Source organism: Helianthus annuus, chromosome 3 (genome assembly GCF_002127325.2).
Source record: "Helianthus annuus cultivar XRQ/B chromosome 3, HanXRQr2.0-SUNRISE, whole genome shotgun sequence".
Classification (NCBI taxonomy): Eukaryota; Viridiplantae; Streptophyta; class Magnoliopsida; order Asterales; family Asteraceae; genus Helianthus; species Helianthus annuus.
This window is the reverse complement of record NC_035435.2, coordinates 131,119,773-131,144,287: the sequence shown is the minus strand read 5'-3', so window position 1 is coordinate 131,144,287 and position 24,515 is coordinate 131,119,773. Positions and strand designations below refer to the sequence as shown.

Sequence of the window (24,515 nt, the reverse complement as noted above, 5' to 3'; positions counted from 1 at the left end):
GACAATGCAACCAAACTTTCTATTGTGAGGTGTGATGCTTGAATTGAGGAACAACAATTAGGATCACTCAGAAATGAAATGCACAAGCGACACAAAGATTTATACGAGGAAAAAGCCCTTGATCAATGAATGATCTTCGGCATAAAAAACCTCGGGTGATGGAAACTACCGATCACCAACTCAAATTAAACAATGAATGTGTTACAACTTTGGATGATAGCGAGCTAAGTACAAGGATCACTATAGTGTATTGTGTAAAAACGTGTGAAATTGCTAAGTGAATTGCTAAGAGCTAGTGAGAGCAGTTGTACGAGTGTGTGTGTGTAGCCAAAAATAGCCAAGTGTTTTCTAATTAGCTCGCTACCCCTTTAAAAATAGAAAATATCTACACTAACTAACATTCCGCAAATCATGCAAGTCTTCCACGACTCCATAACGTCCACTTCTAGCCAAGCACATGCGGAATAAACATGGAATATTCTCCAGGAACGTCGCCAAGACCAAGTCCAAGCTGGTACTCCTGCAAAATAATACCATATTCAAAGTAGACAATCATTAGTATAAGGATCCTTAGGATGATCCATGATCCTGTTCCTGAAGCACTTCTGAGGATCACTAATTGACACAGAAGTGAGGATCACCAAACCCAACAATAATTGAGGATCACAGGTCATTGAGAAATCCTCCCCTAACAGGTAATCCTTAAGAGCTTTGAGGGCACTTTCATGCTTCTCAGTCCATTCAAATTTCTTGTTCTTCCTCAGGATGTCATAGAATTCCTTGCACTTTTCTGAGGATTTGGATATGAACCTGTTCAAGGCTGCGATTCTGCCTGTCAATCTTTGCACATCCTTAGCATTGGCAGGAGATTTGATATTCACAATAGCCTTGATTTGCTCTGGACTTGCTTCAATGCTCCTTTTTGTCACCGTATAGCCTAAGAATTTACCTGCTTTAACACCAAAATGACACTTAGAAGGATTTAGTTTCATATTAAATTTATCAAGGATATTGAATGCTTCCTCCAAGTCTTTAAGGTGATCCTCAGCTTTCTTGGACTTAACTACCATGTCATCAATATAGACTTCCATAGTGTGTCCAATTTGTTCCTTGAACATCATATTGACTAGCCTTTGATAAGTAGCACCTGCATTCCTTAGTCCAAATGGTGTAGCAATATAACAATATATACCAGTTGGGGTCATAAAGGTTGTATCCTCTTGATCAGATGGTTCCATCTGAATTTGTTGAAATCCAGATGAAGCATCCATAAAAGTCAACAACTCATGATCCGTGGTAGCATCCACCATGGAGTCAATGTGGGGTAATGGGAAAGGATCCTTGGGACATGCCTTGTTTAAATCAGTAAAGTCGACACATACCCTCCACTTTCCATTTTTCTTTTGAACAACAACCACATTGGCTAACCATCTTGGATACTTAACCTCCTTATCATACCTGCCCGAAGTAGTTTATCTACCTCTTCCTGGATAATAGCATTCCTTTCAGGTGCAAACTTCCTCCTCTTTTGATGAATTGGCTTGAATGACCTGTCAATGCCAAGTTTATGAGTGATTACATCCTTAGATATACCTGTCATATCCTCATGTTTCCAGGCAAAGGTGGTTTTTCTTCTTTTAAGGAAGGATATCAGCACCTGTTCAATGTCGCTAAGGATCCCTGATCCTATGAAGATCTTGGATTCAGGATCCTCAGGATCCATGAGGATTTCTTTTACATCCTTCTTTCTTGCCTCCAAGACATCCCTTGGAGGATACTTTAATTGCTATTGCTCTGTAGGCTTTGAGACTGGTTTCATTGATGAAGTGTAGCAGTTCTTAGCCTCTTGCTGATCACTCTCGATTTTTACCACTCCCCAGGACTTGGAAGCTTTACACACTGATGATAAGTGGATGGGACTGCCTTCATGTGATGTATCCAAGGCCTGCCAAGGATAACATTACAACAGGATAAACAATCTATAACACAAAATTTTTTATAAGAATGTAATCCTTCAATATAGATTGGGAGTTTGATGTCCCCCAGAGTATTCTTGGTCTCCCCACTGAACCCCACAAGCACTGAGGATCTTGGTATAATATCGGATTCAGGGATATTCATCTTCTTAAGGACATCAAGCTGGATGATGTTCACAGAGCTTCCTCCATCTACAAGGATCCTGCGAACAAAATGGTTAGAAATAAAAAGAGTAATAACGAGACCGTCATGATGAGGATCCTGAATGTCAACACGATCATCCTCATCAAAAGTTATGACTTTATCCTTGGTAACACGGGATGTTCGAACGGGTCTGTCTCCGTTATCCATCTTGGTTTCCTTAGCATGTCTCTTGGCTGCTGAAAAGGAAGTACCACAAATGTCTGATCCTCCAGATATGAAGTTTATAACTTGTGCATCTGCTGGAGGAGCTGGAGCTTTTTCTGGGATCCTATCAGGATCCTGGGTTCTCGACTTCTTTCGTCCCAAAAGTTCCTTTAAGTGCCCCTTGCTTAACAAGTAACCAATTTCTTTTCTTAGTGCGATACACTCTTCAGTGAGATGCCCGAAATCCTCATGATATGCACACCACTTGGACTTATCCTTTGTAGCAACTGGTTTATCACTTTTTCTCGGCCATCTAGCTTTCTCACCTAGATCCTACATCGCAAGAATCAGTTCATTGTTATCAACAGAAAAACAGTATTCAGAGATTGGAGGATAATCCTCATCATCCTCTTCCTGTTCCACTGTATGCACATTCTGGTTATCAGACTTGTTGTAGGGTTTGAACTTGTTGCTCTTGAAAGAGGATCCTTGCTTTTCCTGTTTTGAGGATCCTGCTAGTCTTTCCTGGATCCTTTTGTCATCCTCTAACCGGATGAAACTAAGGGCCCTGGTTCTTGCTTCATCAAGATTCCTGCAAGGTGTCATAACAAGATCATCATAGAATAATGAATCCCTAAGCAATCCCATTTTAAAGGCTTCAACAGCCGTAGCTATATCCAAATTACGAATATCTAAGGATTCTTTACTAAACTTAGTGATATAATCTCTAAGTGATTCATTTTGACCTTGAGTTATCCTATACAAGTCACTAGTTAATCGTTCAAACTTTCTACTACAAGAGAATTGGTTATTAAACAAGTTAACTAGATTAGCAAATGAAGTAATAGAGTAAGGGGGAAGACTTAGCAGCCATTTAAGAGCTGATCCTGTGAGCGTGGATCCAAAACCCTTGCATAAACATGCTTCTTTCAACCTTTCTGGGATGGGGTTAATCTCCATCCTTTCTCTGTATTGAGCTATGTGTTCTTCAGGATCTATGGAGCCATCATATAACTTCATGCTTGGTATCTGGAAACCTCTTGGGTATCTCAACATCACAAATAGGTGGTGCAAAACGAGATATCTTATGGCTCCCATCTGCAATTTCAGGAATAGGCTTAACTACCCCTGGAACACTAGATATCATATCCTTGAGCTTTTGTAATTCTCTAGCCATAGCTTGATTGACACCTGTATCCTGCATAAGGCCATCGTTAGTGGTATAAGAATTATTAAAAGTGTTACCTCCCGGTGGATTCAAGCTTGGAATCCCGGATGTGTATCCATATTGTCGAGGCTCTGGTATGATTGAAGGACCAGAAGAAGCAATGGTTTGCATTGGAATGAAGTCTCCTTGATGGACATCAGAACTTCCAGGTTGCAAACTTCCTAAGGATCCTTGACCCTGCGGAGCATTGGATCCTTGATGCACTGTGAATGGGGGTCTTGGAGGATAATCCATGGATCCGAAAACCTGAAAGGATCCTTGAGGCTGAAAGGAGGATCCTTGAATCTGAGAGGATCCATGAACTTGAAAGGATCCTTGAACTTGAGAGGATCCTTGAACCTGGGAGGATCCTTGGACCTGAGAGGATCCTTGAACCTGAGAGGATCCTAGAGCCTGAGAGGATCCTAGAGCATGCTGCATCCCCATGTATCCTCCTGAGCCGACGTAGGATCCTTGATGCTGAGAGGAGGATCCTACTGGTTGAAAATAGGATCCTAAAGCCTGAGACGTTGCTGAGGATCCGTAGTGCATTCCTTTTGTTCCACCCAAGTATTGGACATCTGGAGCTGCAGAATGCTGAGAGGTTATGACCGGAGTTTCGAAATTCAATGATCTGGGCATTAATGGGGAATGATCCTCTGCCGATCTCTTTTGTTTCTTGATATCTCCAATTTCTCTGAGAATCCTTTCGTTAGTCTTATCCTGCTGCTGTATGTGATTCTTCATCTGCAAAATTAGAGTAAAAAGGTCACTAGTAGTAGGAGTATAAGATGCAGAAGAAGTTGGAGGTTTTGAGAAAATAGGAGTCGGTTTCTTCTCAGCATATTCTTCTGGGATCCAGAAGGTGGTGGAGGCAAAGGTGGAATGCCCTGGGATGAATTGACCGCAGACATTGCACTCGAAGTGTTCTTCGCTGAAGAAGCCATCTTCTTGGTTGTAACAAACTGAAATGATCACAAAAACGAGGATTCCTTAGGAATGAAGCACCAATTGCCCCACGGTGGGCGCCAAACTGTTTTGGTCAAAAATCAAGCAATGATAATGCAACCAAACTTTCTGTTGTGAGGTATGATGCTTGAATCAATGAACAATATTAAGGATCACTCTGAAATATAATGAACAAGTGACACAAAGATTTATACGAGGAAAAAGCCCTTGATCAATGAGTGATCTCCGGCATAAAAAACCTCGGGTGATGGAAACTACCGATCACCAACTCAGATTAAATAAGAAATATATTACAACTTCGGATGATAGCGAGCTAATTACAAGGATCACTATAGTGTAATGTGCACAAAAATGTGTAATCGCCAAGTGAATTGTCAAGAGCTGGTGAGAGCAGTTACGAGTGTGTGTGTTAAGCTAAAATTAGCCAAGTGTTTCTATTTAGCTGGCTATCCCCTTTAAAAATGGAAAATATCTAAGCTAACAAACATTCCGCATTTGGTGCAAGTCCTCCACGACCTCCATAACGTCCATTTCAGCCATGCACGTGCGGAATAAACATGGAATATGCTCCAGGAATATCGCCAAGACCAAGTCCAAGCTCGTACTCCTGCAAAACAACATCATATTCAAGGCAGACAATCGTTAGTATAAGGATCCTTACGATGATCCATGATCCTGATCCTGCAATACTTCTGAGGATCACTAATTCAGACAAAAGTGAGGATCACTAAACCCAACAGTAATTGAGGATCACTAATCATAGGAAAATCCTCCCCTAACAATGCGGCATGATGAAAACAAACGATGATATTAAAAAAAATTGTGGGGTAGTCACGGTTAGCGATGCGAACGTCAAACTTGGTGACTTGACTACTATGGGCCAAAAACAAAAACGGTATGTTCACTTCCGCACGTCAATATTTATGATTGTTATCGGTTATTCGAAAATGTTCGAAAGCATTTTGTTTATTGTCATATTCTCGCATTTGAAAACGAACGTATGAACCTGGAATGTCAATACCGGTCCTAACGAGTTCACAAAGTCTTTGGGGGGATACAAGTCGGATCCTACGGGGTACTAGGGGATGTTCTTATTCAACTAGAATATGCAAAGAAGAAAGTCATTTTCGTGATTTTTCGAACGACCGAGAACATTCAATGAAGATTGATGACAATTTCGCTCAGTGGAGGGAATTGGTGAACATTTGAAGATAAATTCTACTCAGTGGAGAGAATTTGTTATGTGAAATTGACGATAGTTTCTTTGGAGTGGAGAGAATCTGTTAAGGTTTAGATATCTTACCAAAGAAATGGGGGGATAATTTTTTTTTCATATGTTGAATTTCTTCGGTAAATTTCTAAACGCAATCACAGGTGGTAGATTTTGTGATTTTCTAGTGATACAAACGGTTCGGCGTGGAATGTTTTGATTCCACAAAGACGGTTTACAGAAGACAGTTCACTAGAAATCTCTATCAATGTAGTATGCTTGTATGAAATAGAGTTCTTATGACAGATCAAGACTTGATGCAGTTCTTAAAGATTGGAACCCTTATCAAATGCCGGTTAGAGTATTGAAAGATCAGCGGAAGATCGGTCAATTGAGGAAATTGCACAACACCCAACACGAATACGCGTACATTAAGTGGGAACTATTATACAAGGAGCTTCAAGATACTACTTACCTGGATCATCGGTCAAGGGGGAATTTGTTAACACAGAGAAGATAAATACTTGACTGAAGATCGATTGCAGTTGCATTTTCAGCATTCGGCAGCAACGGACAAGGGGGAATTTGTTGATGCAGATTTTGTGTCCGATGCTTGTCAAATAGATTAGATTTTATTTTACGTTGAATATGTAACAGTTAGTGAAACAGTCAAACGAATGTGTATTGACCCGCTCGTTTGAAGTAGTCAAACGAGAGGGTTATGTGTTTGACCATGTGTGTGCAAGTGAAATGGGTGTGGGTATAAATACCACCCTTGTCTTTCATTTTCACTTGAGAGAGTTGTGAGACAGGGGAGCTCATTTGAGAGTTCCCTGTGAGCTTCATTGTGTGGGGGAGAGATCACCACTTGGTCTCTCCCCGGATGTATACTCCTTTGGTATTAGTTCAGTTATCTTGTAATCGGGCCGATTTGTAATGTTATACTACCGATTAATACAAAGAAGTTGTGTTTATACATCTCTAATCTCTCCCGTCTTGAACAGATCTCACACTAATCACGGTTTCGGTCCCGAAACTCGGTCCTACAGATGAAGAAATGTTACTTCAGTTCGGTATAAAAATGTTGTTCTTTTTGTTTATTAATTGCGTAGGGGTAAAATGGTTAGTTTAAAATATAACCGTAAAAGTTAAAACATCCTTGTCAGTTTATTAATTGCGTAGGGGTAAAATGGCCCGTTTTAGAAAATAACCCTAAAAATTAAAACATCCTTGTCAGAGAGACGATAACACAATATCCGTAGATTGATATACAGGGATGAAATTTCATTTTGCCAAACCATATACATAATTCATGCAATTTATGTTGATGCAGTTTTGTGTGGATGTGGCTCAGTTCGGTTCGGTTCAACACCGACATCGCGACATTCCTCCGTCGGTTCGACTCGGCCTACAAGATGGAAGTGACGAAGACACGATACGATGCGAGAAAGACATCATCATCATCATCATGACATCATGATGATGATTTCATGTCTATTAAACTTATGCAAGTCTAACTTTTCCTTTATACACGCACGAAGAACATGCATGTAATGAAAGACTATAATATGCATGTCATGAAAGAATATCCACGAAGAATCCCTTAGTATGCATGCATGCTAGTTAACGAAGAACTCTTAGTTTGCATGGAAGTCAACGAAAAACACCTTCTTCGTGGGACTTGGTTCTTCGCTGGTACACCTCCACGAAGAACCATATGTTTCGTGGGTTTGCTGAGATATTTGCCTATATATACAGTTTAGTTTCAGTAGACACAGATGATAGCTTGTATAAGCTAGAGAGAGTGTGTAGTGAGAGAGAGTTATCGGGTTGCTTTGTATTAGTCGAATCATGTACCGAAACTCTGTCGATTTAAATACACAACTTGTTAAACGTTGAATCTTTGTATTGTGTTTACCCTCTCGCTCGGTTTATGTCATAACGGGGATTCCTGGATTGAATAAATCTACTTTTATATACTACATAATAAAAAAAAGTTACATTTTTAAAAACCCCGTGTATTACATGAGTTGCATAATGTAATTTTGTATAGTAAAAAATAAAAATGTTATATCTTTACAAAACTTGGTTTATTACACGGGTTGAAAGAATCTAATAAAAATTTATATCTTTAAAAAAACTAACGGATATACTCGATATACAATGGATCAGGTGATTGCAGTGATTGTTCTTATAAATGTCATGTAAACATGGTGATTACCGTATTTGAGTTGAGAGTTGAACACGAAAATAAAAGTATAGAACCAAAAAACATTGATTAATATTTTTGTTTAACCCTTATAAACATTTTTGAAATAGGTTCTACTCTTAACTAATTTAGTTTAATAAAATAAATAAATCATTTACATTATATTAATTTATATTGAGCGTACATCTTTTCTTAATTTTAGGATAAATAATTTTGAAATCTGATAAATATTTTAAAATATTATATTATCTCCATCTATAAAAAATAGATAGCTTCAATGAATGACATGTGTCCTCCCATTGTTTTCTTTTATTATATAGTATAGATTTATATAACAACTATTAAAAACTAAAAATGTACATTAGATACATATAAGTTTTATCATAAATTAATGATAACTTTATAATTTTATATAGCAAATAATAAAAAATATTATATCTTTAAAAACCATACGTATTACACAGGTTTAAATATTGTTAAAAAATTCTTTCTAAATCAAAATGGATTTTTTTATTATTTTTTAAATTAGGTTAATACTATTTTAAATTTTTGGTTTGATTAATAAATTGTTTAATATAATTTCTCATAGTTAACAATGATAACATTAACAATTAATAATATGCATGTTTATATACTGTTAAGTGAAACAATGCTTTTTAGTTTACATAAAACTTTACGATTTGAATAAAAATATATGCCAATGGTATAGAGTTGATAAGATTTATATTAATTTTATTAATATTTACCAATTTAAATTAAATAATAATTATCTATAATTAAGGATGGTCTAGAATAATGACAAGTAATAATAATTTAAATTAAATAATAATTATCTATAATTAAGGATGGTTTAGAATAATGACAAGTGTCTATCCATTGGTTTCTTTTATTATATAGTACTAGCGATAAGACCCGTGTGCAAACACGGGTCGTTTCTTAGAAAATCATGCATAACACATATTGACAAAGAGTAAAAAAATAATTAGTGTAGACTTACAAAATTGATATAAATTAATGATCAATTGGTTTATTCAACAGCAATTCCATTATATTGATAGCAAACCAATGTTGTCTATTAACTGTTGAAAACTTCTGTTGCTTTCCAACAGACTTTACTAAGAACTGTCATCCATTATCTCCAACAGAGCTTGCCAGATGGATAGATAGTAACTATCAGATGTTAGTCAACCATTATTAATGTCACACCCCCAAAAATACCACATGCGGAATCCCCCGCGAGGCGTGTGACGTACCAGGATCCAAGCCACCAATCACATTGAACTCATAAATATTTTTAAATAAAACTTTCATTCATTAACATAAAGGGTTACAAACGTTACATATCATTCATTGTGTATAGCGGAAGCAAAACTCATTTTCTTGGGTGTTTAGTAAACCATGTGTACATAAATCATTTAGCTTGTGTTGAGATTCCATGTATCACGACCCATGACCACTCCAGCATTCCAGACAACAAGTCCCAATGATATAAACCTACATCCTGCAAGCATGCAGACAAGTGTGTCAGGCGACGCTGGTGAGTTCAAAGTTTTGTTAACGCGTTTAGTTACCAGATGTGAGTATAAAACAGTTCAACGATTGATTTGATTTGATGTTGTTACTACTCGATTACCGTATGTGGCGACTAGATGTGAATGCCCAACCCCAATGCCTCCATTTAGGCATTGGTCATGATGTCAAGGTATCAAACAACCTTGAATAGATGTAAGGGGTCTTATATGTACACGATGTGAATGCCCAACCCCAATGCCTCTAACTAGGCATTGGTCATGAAGTCCAGGTAATTAGTTCACGCCCATCCTTTCGGCCCGGTGTGAGGGTGCCAAACCTACTAGCGCTATCAACTAAATACCTCGTTGCTTCTTCAGCAACACGGTAGCAACACGGTAGATGTATGGGGTCTTCAATGATTTATGCTGTGTTCAATAACCAACATCCCAAATAAACAGTTTACCCAGTATTCCCTTTAGAAACGTTTACCAGATATCCCAAACCACCGGGACACATGCTTAGAAAAGTGCAGTGAACTCACCTTAGATTTGCTCGGTAAGATTAATTACGCGTTTAACAGAAATGATCAATCGAATCCTATGATGGTTGCACATAACAGTCAGTTCGCATACAGCTTAGTGCGTATTGTTTCACATGTATTCATCAGACAGTGCACTAGCATTAAACAGGTTGTGCAAGTGGTATCAGTCAATAAAAAGTGTCCATGTCTCACGAAAACATTTATCAATTCATGTCATCAAAACTGTTACACACATTAAATCACAAGCATTACCCTACACATTGCAACTACTCACATCCTGCTCATATAACCATTTTCATAGCATACATGATTTAGTTCATCATACAGACTATAACCATCTGATTACTACTGTGAGCTCACAGGACAATTCGGCCCAAACATTGCTGGCCCATTCTGCCAATAATTAATATGCAACCCACATATTATGTTTAACCAAACATCCTACCCGGCCCAATACATTAAATCCAAACCCAAACCAATATAGCGTGGCCCATAACCAAACATATGATTACATTAACCTGCAACCCAACAACTGTTACCGAATATATTGCGCTATCTAGTAACCCGAGGCCTAAACCCGTTTTATCATATGTGCGGCCAATACTATTAGCTCGCTGATCAAGTAACAACCCAAGCTAATAACCTTTTTTAAGTTTATATTAATTAATTGGATCAAGATAATGGCTTACACACTAGTTATAACCGCACATGATCCTGACACCTGATGTCACGAATTGACATCATAAAGTAACTAATCACTTTACAACAAATGCAATTCTGATGATTCTTTTAATCATGGCCAACACTATTTAAAGCATTCAAAATATTATTATTAGACCAATTTATTTAGTAGGCTGACAATCTATTGGGCCATTAAGCTATAGGTTGATTAATGAATCCCACTAAATCATGTGATGGCCTGCCAAAATGTTGAACTTCACAACCGAATATTGGGCTTGTCAATTTATTCACGTGACACATTTTGGTAACACCAATTTTCGATTTTTAAATGGCCTACAATAGTTATTCTATTTAAAAGATTATTAGGCCTTCAAATTAGTGCATTATGAATTCACGTGATCTCCTATTAATACATATTAGTTCTAATTGATACAATACCCCACACTTTCTATTAATTGTCATACATGAAAAATCCCCCCCATGATGACTCACACGGATCAGACAAACAACACAATCACATGCTCGGTTTTGATGAAATCAGTACAAAAGTTTTTCCCAGAAATCAAGGTTCACCGAATAACCACATAATATCAATTGAACCCAGCCATCTAGTTGTGAATTTAATCGCACCAGAACAATGATAATGATTGTTAACACACAGAATCCTATATAACATAGAATCCTACATAACCAAGTTTATTATTCAGCCTATACACATGAAAGAACCTTATGAAGATTACGAGCAATCATAAACAGCCAATAGAACACGGTAAATACATGCCAAACATACTAACCGGGTTACGAAGGAAAGAGTAGCGTGTAGGACTAGGAAGAAGAAGAAGGCTTCGGTTTCTTGAGGGTTGCCGTCGAGATTAAATAGACTTAGGGTTTGTATTTGTTTTCCAAAGAATAAAGTACATGCATACACCCCCCACCATAAACGTATACAAAAGGGGGTGTGTTGGACTCGGTAATGGGCTTCAAATACTAGGGCCGACAATTTAAACAAGTGAAATCTAAACAAAGTGGGCCGATCCCACTTTGGGTTTTATTACCGCTCTTGGACCTCAGGGCCGAGGATTGTATATGTAGAGTGTAGCTAAAGGGGTGTGTATGTGGCCTAACATAATCGCGGCCCAAATACATAAGTATACGTTATTTAGCAGAGTTATCCAAAACGCTTAAGCTTTATGGAGTTATAACAGTACGAGAAGTGTCACACATTGGAGAGGAATAACGAGGAGTTAAGATCACCAGATTAACGTCACTAACCTTAAAAGTTCGGGTTGTCACATCATCCCCAACTTGAAAGAAATTTCGTCCCGAAATTTGATAAGCTGTCCGAAGAAAGTGAAGTGACAGACTAGGATGACTGTAGATTCCCTCGGGTGCCACATCATGCCCAACGTGAAAGGGAATTTCGTCCCGAAATTCGCCAGTTGCATCAGGATTCAAAACAACAGCATCGAATGGATTAGGGTACCCGAGCTTCATCGGGTCCTCTCGTTCCCATGTGAGCTCTGGTCCACGTCTTGAGTTCTAAAGAATCCTCACGACTGGAATTCGACTATGGTAACGAAACTTGACTTCCTGGCCCATGCCTACGATAGATTCCCTGACAACTGCAACTTGTCGTTAGCCTTAGCCTCTAGTAAGGGTAACAAGTGTTTCATCAGACAAACACTTCCTTAGATTCGGAACATAAATGACATCATGTACATTATCCAATTCGTCGGGTAACTCGAGTTTATAAGCGACGTGACCGCTTCCTTCCAGGATCCTGAATAACTCAACGTAACGTAAATTAAGCTTACCACGCTTCTTAAGCGTACCACACCCTCCCAGGGTGAGACTTTCAACATGACACGATCGCCTACAGCGAACACGCATTGCCACCAAACAACCTCTGATCAAAACAATCTTCCCAAGAGTTTTGAGTACAGGTTGTCACCCACCTTAGTCTAATATGGAGATTGGCATTATCGTTCATGCAATGCCTCAAACAGAGTTGTCTGAATACCAGATTGGTAACTGTTGCAGTAAACTTAACCAAAGGTAGGTGTCCTTCCAATTCTTACTAAGTTGTTCACACACATGCTCACAGCATGTCTTCAAGGGTCAGGATGGTTTGTTTACTCTAACCGTTCATCCTATGGTGATAAGTAATGTTCATGCCTAGACGTGAGCCAAGAGTGTTGGGTAGTGCTTGTCATAAATCAGGTATAGATCAAAATCAGAGATAACAGGAGTTGACACCTCGTGCCTAGAAAGCCGCCTCTCTCAGAGGAGTATTTACAAGCTGAGAAAACTCGTCAGTTCCCTTGATTGCAAGGTGTGCTGGTTACATGAGGCGATCAACGATCATCCATGTGATATTGTTTCCATTCTGAGTTTTAGGTAGACCAGTGACAGAATCCGTGACAGTCTGTTCTCACTTCCAAGTGAGGGTTTCTGGTTGCTGGCACAAACCCGAAGGGTCCTGATATTCCACCTTGTCCTTTGCACAAGTCAAACATCGCTCACACACATTGCTATATGGGCCTTCACATCCGGTTACCAGTACAAGATTCTGTGATCCTATTACGTTCCAACAAAAATCCAAATGACCAGGTTATCAGGGTTGGTGTGCTTCGTTTAATACGAGTTCCCTTGGATTGCTGTATAGTAAGACCCATGCCCTTTCAACGGAGTAGCGAGTATCGTCCGACTTGCCAAAAATCACTTCTCCATGCTCCGCATGGACCCAACTCTAAAATTCTCCTCCTTCAGTTCTCCAGTTTGAACAGAGCGAGTCTGATCAAGTAAGTTAGAGTCGATAGCGAGTTGCAAAGCTTGTGCACGTTCAGGTTTTCGCAGTCGTATTCATTCAAAAGTTCCATCCAGTGATGTCATTGCATGTTGTAGCCCTTTCGAACATCGATACACTGGAGGCCCTTGCGATCGGTCTAGGTAGTGCATTTGGTACCGTCCAGGTAATGCCTCCAATTACATCCATAGACCACGGTTTCCACCGCAGGTTGTGTCTCATGCAATTCTCTTTCGTAAATCCACTACGTACGTCATCGTCTTCTCGTGTTGCATCTGCGTGTAACTGGGTCTCTAATTCGAAACATTATGGGATACCGCTAGATCACCCATACCCTCGGGTAAAGACGTTGCTCAGTGCACTGCAGAATCGGATTTCAAAAGCTGAAAAGACGTTCTCCTGTTTGGTCTCCCACGAATACACAGCACCCTGCTGTATTAAAGAGATTTAAGCCGCGCAATCCTCGAAAATCCCATGATGAATCTGTGATAGCCTCTAGCGAAACCAAGAAATTGCTTTATCCCCGAAGGACTCTTTGGTGTCGATCAGTTTCAAAGGAAATGGATCTTAGCGAGATCCACGTGTATTCCCACTTCGTTGATTACATGACCAAAAATGTACCTCTCGAATCCAGAAGTTAGACTTCACCAGACTTCGCGTGTAGTAGCTCTAAGATAAGGTACAAATGCCGCCTAGAGTGTTCCTTCCTCCTGGAAATGATTCAAAACGTCTTCAATAAACACGGTCGATTCATGTGATCCATAAAGCTGCCAGTGTGTTGGTTAACCCCATAGATCATGGAATGCAAAGTCGCAATGGCCGCATTGCATTTGATATGCCGTTTTAGGAACATCCTCCCCTTGGACTTCCCTCTGACGAGAGCTCGTTCGTTAGCCGATCCTCGAATGGGAGCTTGACCCTCGTAACTGGTCGACGGGTTGTTAATACATGATCGTGGTAAACAGTTCTCGACTGTCGCCTTGCTGAGTTCCTTGTAATCAGTACGCATGTCCAACGATAAGGCTTATCTTCCCTGATAAAACTGGGGCTTCCCCAACGCGAAAAGAGCTAAGTCTGGCAAAACTTCCGTCCGACAATTCCTGTAGTAGATTAGACAATTATTACAACCCTCCTGGTGCAAAGTTATAAGGCTTACAAGTAATCAGGGTTGCCTCTGGCGCGAGATCGAACTGGGATTCTGTCTAACAGTTGTGGAAGTAAACCTGAAAGTTCCTCGAGTAGCGCACCAAGAGGAATCACGAACAATTTGTGGATCCCCGATTCCCTTTTCCTTAATCTTAACCTCGGTAACGGTTGCTAACATAGCGGGGTAATCCCTCCGTAGACACTTCTAGGTTTCCATTGCAGACATAATGCTAACCTTTACACCACTCTGACACTTCAGAGTATAAAACGACGTAAGATTTTCTTCCCATAGGGTATGCCTACGCGATATCTAGACGACTAGCTTACACAACTACCGCATCGAAACCATCAAGGTTGGCAGGAAGGAAAGTCGAGGTCGAACACTTGTCCCACAAGGTTGAGTTTGCATCCCAATGCACATATGAGGTTCCATTGCCTTGCCATCAGCCGTTTTCATAACAGGTTTCGTTTCAATGGGTAACAGGGTTAAACAGGACAGAGACGAATCGATTAGCTACTCACACTAGTTACCACGTTGCTAAAATCTTGGCGTCGCCCACGTCAATCCAAATGCCCTTCCATAAGCATCGTTCCCAGTGTTTGTTGTTTTTGTTACGAGAATTTCCAGTACTGCCATCGTTCCCTTGGTTGTTTGTCGTCTTCAATTATCTATGGCCATCCCCTGCCGTGGGCATCTTCATTTGCAAATTGTAGGCTACTATTACTAGTACCTTGATGTTTGCGTGTCTGTTGCCTCGAATGTTGTCGGTCGAAACGGAGTCCAACGAGGCTACGATCTCTCACCAACAGGGTCCATCATAACATATTCCGTGCCGCGTCCTAAGGCATCGCTCATTGCGCTGGCAATTATATATTCCTTTCTATAGTCCATTGTCATCGTGTATGTCTCATTTGGTTCGTAAGAGTTGACTCCCATAAGTCGCTAACTAGGGTGAATGATTCGACTGAAGCCAATTCGCTGGTGTTCGTTGCCGGTAATCAGGGTTGTCCAAATACTGAGGTCGGTAGAGTACTACACTCATTTTCTTGTCCATCGATGTTGCAAGTTGCTTGAGCACTACACGGTTTGTTGCAAGAGTGCTACAGAAGTGATCGCACTCTTGGATCTAACACGCCAATTCATTAAGTTCCAGCATACGAAAAGAAGTGAAAAAGGTATAACCAATCCTTGACCTTGCAACATCCAACTCAGAGACGCTTGTACAAGCACCTAACATTCCACACGTTTTGCTAGGCATTCAGGTGGGTGTTCGGGCAATACTCGATAGCATCGAGATTCGTATGAATTCAGAGAGAAGTGAAAAGGTCATAGTCGAGTAGGAGACAATAACTACTATGACTCGTATAGACTTGTTACGTTCACACTGATCAAATGACAGAACGGAACCCCTTCTTCACTTGTTAAGCCTCACTGGGACTCACATACACCCCACATTATTATTATGTGTGCACCCACAATAATATTGTGATTTGCATGCTCATCTCAGTTCCTCCCAACTCATGTCAAATGGTTCCTCAAACTCAGATATCAAGTGGAGGTTATCAAAGTAATAAGGTCACAAAATCCAAGGACTATAGCATACTATCAATGCATCATAATGTAAGCAAGCAATCCATGCCATCATGCTATAGTGACGAGTGTGTGTTCGCATGTTGCATCATAAACAGACGTGTACTAGTTATGCAATGCATGAAACATGTGTAAAAGATGAACCTTGCAATCTGGAGCTGAGTCTCATGGTCGTATTCTCGTTTTCAGAACTGTTCGGTTATAGTCTGGTTTTATATAAACGTTTTTTTAAAACCAAGTTCACTATAACCAGTGGCTCTGATACCAAACTGTCACACCCCCAAAATACCACATGCGGAATCCCCCGCGAGGCGTGTGACGTACCAGGATCCAAGCCACCAATCACATTGAACTCATAAATATTTTTAAATAAAACTTTCATTCATTAACATAAAGGGTTACAAACGTTACATATCATTCATTGTGTATAGCGGAAGCAAAACTCATTTTCTTGGGTGTTTAGTAAACCATGTGTACATAAATCATTTAGCTTGTGTTGAGATTCCATGTATCACGACCCATGACCACTCCAGCATTCCAGACAACAAGTCCCAATGATATAAACCTACATCCTGCAAGCATGCAGACAAGTGTGTCAGGCGACGCTGGTGAGTTCAAAGTTTTGTTAACGCGTTTAGTTACCAGATGTGAGTATAAAACAGTTCAACGATTGATTTGATTTGATGTTGTTACTACTCGATTACCGTATGTGGCGACTAGATGTGAATGCCCAACCCCAATGCCTCCATTTAGGCATTGGTCATGATGTCAAGGTATCAAACAACCTTGAATAGATGTAAGGGGTCTTATATGTACACGATGTGAATGCCCAACCCCAATGCCTCTAACTAGGCATTGGTCATGAAGTCCAGGTAATTAGTTCACGCCCATCCTTTCGGCCCGGTGTGAGGGTGCCAAACCTAATAGCGCTATCAACTAAATACCTCGTTGCTTCTTCAGCAACACGGTAGATGTATGGGGTCTTACATGATTTATGCTGTGTTCAATAACCAACATCCCAAATAAACAGTTTACCCAGTATTCCCTTTAGAAACGTTTACCAGATGTCCCAAACCACCGGGACGCATGCTTAGAAAAGTGCAATGAACTCACCTTAGATTTGCTCGGTAAGATTAATTACGCGTTTAACAGAAATGATCAATCGAATCCTATGATAGTTGCAAATAACAGTCAGTTCGCATACAGCTTAGTGCGTATTGTTTCACATGTATTCATCAGACAGTGCACTAGCATTAAACAGGTTGTGCAAGTGGTATCAGTCAATAAAAAGTGTCCATGTCTCACGAAAACATTTATCAATTCATGTCATCAAAACTGTTACACACATTAAATCACAAGCATTACCCTACACATTGCAACTACTCACATCCTGCTCATATAACCATTTTCATAGCATACATGATTTAGTTCATCATACAGACTATAACCATCTGATTACTACTGTGAGCTCACAGGACAATTCGGCCCAAACATTGCTGGCCCATTCTGCCAATAATTAATATGCAACCCACATATTATGTTTAACCAAACATCCTACCCGGCCCAATACATTAAATCCAAACCCAAACCAATATAGCGTGGCCCATAACCAAACATATGATTACATTAACCTGCAACCCAACAACCGTTACCGAATATATTGTGCTATCTAGTAACCCCAGGCCTAAACCCGTTTTGTCATATGTGCGGCCAATACTATTAGCTCGCTGATCAAGTAACAACCCAAGCTAATAACCTTTTTTAAGTTTATATTAATTAATTTGATCAAGATAATGGCTTACACACTAGTTATAACCTCACATGATCCTGACACCTGATGTCATGAATTGACATCATGAAGTAACTAATCACTTTACAACAAATGCAATTCTGATGATTCTTTTAATCATGGCCAACACTATTTAAAGCATTCAAAATATTATTATTGGACCAATTTATTTAGTAGGCTGACAATCTATTGGGCCATTAAGCTATAGATTGATTAATGAATCCCACTAAATCATGTGATGGCCTGCCAAAATGTTGAACTTCACAACCGAATATTGGGCTTGTCAATTTATTCACGTGACACATTTTGATAACACCAATTTTCGATTTTTAAATGGCCTACAATAGTTATTCTATTTAAAAGATTATTAGGCCTTCAAATTAGTGCATTATGAATTCACGTGATCTCCTATTAATACATATTAGTTCTAATTGATACAATACCCCACACTTTCTATTAATTGTCATACATGAAAAATCCCCCCCATGATGACTCACACGGATTAGACAAACAACACAATCACATGCTCGGTTTTGATGAAATCAGTACAAAAGTTTTTCCCAGAAATCAAGGTTCACCGAATAACCACATAATATCAATTGAACCCAACCATCTAGTTGTGAATTTAATCGCACCAGAACAATGATAATGATTGTTAACACACAGAATCCTATATAACATAGAATCCTACATAACCAAGTTTATTATTCAGCCTATACACATGAAAGAACCTTATGAAGATTACGAGCAATCATAAACAGCCAATAGAACACGGTAAATACATGCCAAACATACTAACCGGGTTACGAAGGAAAGAGTAGCGTGTACGACTAGGAAGAAGAAGAAGGCTTCGGTTTCTTGAGGGTTGCCGTCGAGATTAGATAGACTTAGGGTTTGTATTTGTTTTCCAAAGAATAAAGTACATGCATACACCCCCCCCACCATAAACGTATACAAAAGGGGGTGTGTTGGACTCGGTAATGGGCTTCAAATATTAGGGCCGACAATTTAAACAAGTGAAATCTAAACAAAATGGGCCGATCCCACTTTGGGTTTTATTACCGCTCTTGGGCCTCAGGGCCGAGGATTGTATATGTAGAGTGTAGCTAAAGGGGTGTGTATGTGGCCTAACATAATCGCGGCCCAAATACATAAGTATACGTTATTTAGCAGAGTTATTCAAAACGTTTAAGCTTTATGGAGTTATAACAGTACGAGAAGTGTCACACATTGGAGAGGAATAACGAGGAGTTAAGATCACCAGATTAACGTCACTAACCTTAAAAGTTCGGGTTGTCACAGTTAAAAAGGTCAGTCAACAGAAATTACAAAGGTTAGTAAACAGATGTTAAGAGAATAATGTTATTAACAACACGTGTTCTCAGGATAAGCTTAATGCGGAGCAAGTATCAGATGCTTTCAAAAAAGTTGTATTGCTTTCCAACAAACATTTCCAAACAATAGTTTCTCCATTATACCCAACAAACATTGCCAAGTTGACAAATGTTTAGTATCATTATAGATTTTGTAAAACTTCTTTGTAAACCACATTAGTAGTGGTTGTATAGACTTGTTTCTCTTTATCACAAATCGAAATTTTCAACCCCTTCCTACTTTTTACTCTAGATATAGCAACATAGAGCTGGCCATGACTAAACACTGGACGTGGAAGATATAAACCACCACGCTCCAATGATTGTCCTTGAATTTTATTTATTGGCATAGCAAAACACAGTGAAAGTGGGAATTGTCTTCGAGAAATCTTCACTGATATTCTTTTATCAGAAGGTGTCATCTTCAGTCTTGAAATCAAAGTATGATGACCTATATTAGTCCCTGTGATAATTTTTTTTTGCTTCAATCACAACTTTTCCGAGCTTCGTGACTTGTAAACGTGTACCATTACACAATCCATTTGCCTGATCAATGATTCTGAGTAACATCACTGGAGCACCAAGTTTCAGTACTAATTTATGGTTAGGTAAACCAGATAAACGAAGATTGTTTAACACATCAGGAGGAAACAATGCCATAATAAGCTCTGATTCTTCCTCCGATTGGCATAAACTATCTGAAGTAAAATAAACCTTTTCTTCACCAGGCAGACTCTCTAACAACTCTTTATTTATTGAATCCACTACTTCATTAGTTGGAGCAAGAATCGCGCTTTGTTGGAAATACGTTATATCCCACAAAAACTTATTCATTTCCGGATATATAAATGAAATGAGAGAAGAAATAGGATTAACTTTGTCATGAATAAGTAAATCATCTGGTATTTCAATATCAATCTCACCATCATTTTCTTCACCAAGCAGACCATCACCAAGCTTTAAAATCCATTCTCCAAATTCCTTTATTTCTTTCAAATCTGTTTCCTGACAACCAACTCTTAATCTCATATTATCAGTTAACTTTAGTACTTGACAGTGCCACCATATATAAGAAGAATTCAAAGAAGCATTGACTATCATTGTTCTGGTACCTTTAGGGATAACCGGAAGAATTTGTCTAAAATCACCACCAAATTGAATTATTTGAAAATGATTTGAATTATTTGAAAAGGAAAGATGTATTATTAGGGGGTAAAATGTAAGTTCCTTATCTCAATGGCGGTAAAATGTAATTTATTATTCCAATGGCGGTTTACCTTTTTACATACAGGCAGATAGAAGCATACTTTACCTTTTTAACGAGTCTCCAAATCCCCTTTACAAAATTGTTTGTCTGGTCTCACAAAAAAGTGCTTCAAGTTTTAATCACCGGTGTCCATTTCAATATTGAATCACTCCACTTGAATACTTGTTACTTTTGACATCATCAACAACTTTGATCAAGGTATAATAATATTTATTAAAATTTGTATATACATTAGTTTCATATGCACATGATTAACAACTGTTATGAAGACTGTTCTCAATGTATTGCATGTTTTAGATGATATATCAATTTAATTTTACAAGCTTTTTTTATTTTTTATAATGTTTCCGATTTGAAGTTTTGTTTGATATGGTGTTACATTTGGATTCTTGAAACAATCGATAAGGTATATTTTGTTGTTTTCTTACTTGATATTAAAGAATATGACTAAATGACAAATCTTTTATTTATGGACTTGCAAAAAAAAAAAGTTATTGACAGTGGTACTCAATTCTACAGTTTTTAGAGGAATCTTTATTTATTGATATACTCTAGATAAATCGATAAATATTAAATGCGTTATCTGAATGACATAGATATGTTAAACATTGTTGGTTCATATTTGTTATCAGAGTCTTTATAAATAATGAAGTATCTGATAAAATACATTGTCTCATTTTTTCTTTGATTTTTAACCAGAAACATCATATCTTGGAAGATGTCTTTTAATAAATATTTGGATTCTCTTAATTCCAAAATCTTGGTAAGATTATTACATTAAAACCATTTTCTACACTTTTATTGTTAACAATTAATTCACATATAACACTTGTCAATACTTAAATACTTGAACTCAACAGATAATACCACAAAACTTTGCAAACAATCATTTACTCAAAGAAGTTCCTGGTAACGTTGGCATTATAGAGTGTGTAAACGGTATGAGATAGGATTACCGATTCTCAAAACACAATGGAACTTTTGCTCTAAAATAGGGATGGTCCTCAGTTGTCTCTGACCTTTCATTGAAAGAAGGATGTCTGTTGGTATTTAAAAAAACTGCACCATATACATATCTGCTGACACCTTTTGAAAAAGTTCATCATTATCCAACAAAACTCCCAATGATTTCTATGTTCACATCAATATCGTTTGAGAGGAAGTTTGGATGTATGGATTCATTCTCCCATAGTTTTACTGATGTTTGTAAGGACATGTTGGTAAGTTTTGGTATTTTAATCCAATACTTAAATGTTACTATAGTAATTAGTGATATAGTTGTTAATTTTACTGTACCTTTGTTGATTTCATAATTTTATATCTTTTTGTTCAGCTAATACCCAAGGAGTTAGTCAACGTCAGTATTGGAGTTGGTAAACTTAAAGAGATATTTAAGATCTATGTAAATCAGTGGGACTCTTTTGATGTACTCCTTCAACGTGATCCTCTTCGTGATTGGTACTTTATAACCGATGGATGGGAAAAGGTTGTACACTACATAGGTATGCAAACAGGAATTATACTTGTATTAAGATACGTAGCGGATTACATCTTTCTGCTTATTGCCTTTGATTTGAATGGATATGAGATTGTTGCACCCAAATCCAATGACAGTCCGATAGACGATGCTTCCTCACCCAATTTAGAAGTTGCTCCAATTACCGAGGATCTGCATCACCAGTCGGATGTTGAAGAATTCAATGACAAAGATTCTGATAGTGATTATTTGTATCGAATGAATCATCCGATGATATCGACGACGCAGATTTTGATGCCGCTATCTCAGACTATGAAGCCGATCCTGATGTATACCCCTTACAAATCGTATGGTATTACAGCAAACATTTTGTAAGTTTATTTTGTTAATATATTATTCCTCATTCTTTGGATGTTAAATGTTTGTTACAATTAAGCTGTTTTTTTTTTTTTGGTTACTTTACTTAAATACATTATGTATTTCTTATTAATAATTATTGATATTTTATATTTATTTTTAAGAGTCTGAATGTGAAAGTAGCGTCTTTATCAAGGATTCATAGAACATTGAAGATGACAGTTGAAAATCTGAATAGAGTTGACACTGTAATTGACATTCGACGGGAGAAGCATGGCAAGGGATTTAGATACGCGGCTTTTCAATTCACCAAGACGTTCACGAAGCCCAATGGTATCTACAGAAATATGAGATGCAAATTTGTCTACTCTGAAGAAAAAGCCAAGCTGATCTTAAAGAAAGTCTACAGATAGTTGTGGTTGTTGGTATTATCTCATTTGAGATGAATTATGGGATGGTGATGTATCAAACTTCTATATTTTGAAAACTTATGACTTACAAATATTTAAATTTTAATCATGTATGCTTATCTTGTTATTTATATTAACTTAAACCTTTGTTGTACATTCTCCATATATTTTAATTGGCTCTTCATGATACATTACAACTTCAATTATACTCTGTAAATTTATGGGCAGTCACGGATACTTAAAAGGCTTCAACAAATTTATGGACAGTCATCGACACTTAAAAGGATTTTCTTAAAAGTCTTCAACAAATTTATGGGCAGTCATCGACACTTAAAAGGCTTCAACAAATTTCTGGGTGATCATTGTCATAACTTCACTTGAATTAACCTCTGACTACAAACAAATTTATGCACTAAACCTCTATTTAGATAAAGCTCTGTCAAACCGGAAATCTGTTCAAGCAAAGTCTGTTGTTTCAAACAACCTCTGCTGATAAACACAACCTCTGCTGCTGAATATGAATACAAAAGCATCATAAAGCTAACATCTGTTGTTACTTAAAAGATAATACAATCTTTAAACATTTTGACATCTGCTGTTGAAACAAAGGTCTGCCAAACATAACGTCTGCTGATCATTCCACAGTATAGATTGCTAACATCTGTTGTGCCTAAACAGATGATGCAGTTCAACACAGAATGTTTAACAGCAGTGCTTTAATAGACCATGATCAACAGATGATAATATAATAACAATAATATTCAAACTGTAGCAATTACATAACATACCATTAATCGAATCAACATACCATTAACCGAATCAACATGGGGAGATTGTGTATACATAAATTCAAGGGTTTGTCTCGAGAGATTGTATATACCTAAACACTGATACACTAAACATTGTTACATAAGAAAAAATGATACATAAATACTGATGTTGAATTCGCTGTAGATGCTGAACCACTACTGTTACTGAGCAGTGGTTTTCCTTTGGTTGATCAGGCCTTAGGTACATAAGTGCCTGTCTTTAACAGGGCTTTGTCTTCAACAGTGGATAGGTCTCATCAATCTTTAAGTCCATCAGTCTTTATAAGGAGCAGTGGTTAGTTATAACAGTCCTTAGCATGATCAGCTGTTATAACCACTCCATAACCCTTTGAGAGGAAGCAAGTGTCCGTCTATTCAATTGAGAGGAATCATTGCATTACGTCCCTGTTGAAAAACAGAATCAATAAATTTAGGGAAAATGGGTTTGAAAGATGATAACCCAACATTGGAGGATCTCATTGGACAGCTCCGATAATTTAATGGTATTCTCAAATAATGCTTCCTAGATTTTTGAAGACCGACAAATGTCCACAGTGATGCTTCTTTGGACATTTGACGGTCTTCAAAAATCTTGGAAGCACTATTTCAGAATACCCTTGAATTTTTCGAAGCTGTAGAATGAGATCCTCAACTGTTGGGTTATCATGTTTCAACCCCATTTTCCCTAAATTTATCAATTATTTTTTTCAAACCTCCCAAAGCCACCTATTCGCCTCCAAAAAGATCGGGACAACTTGAAGCATAACCTGGACTTGTTGTCATTCCACCAATATACCAACTGAAAATCAATCTACTCGTAATCACATGGTACAACA

General features: G+C 38.1%; 1 protein-coding gene across 1 annotated transcript; it reads right to left on the bottom strand.

Moving 5' to 3' along the window:
• Positions 1-19,815: 19,815 nt before the first annotated feature.
• On the bottom strand, positions 19,816-20,460 carry LOC110932036. The gene has a single exon (XM_022175396.1). It carries the CDS (start codon positions 20,458-20,460, stop codon positions 19,816-19,818), a length of 645 nt encoding a protein of 214 aa, XP_022031088.1.
• Between the last annotated feature and the right edge of the window lie 4,055 nt (positions 20,461-24,515).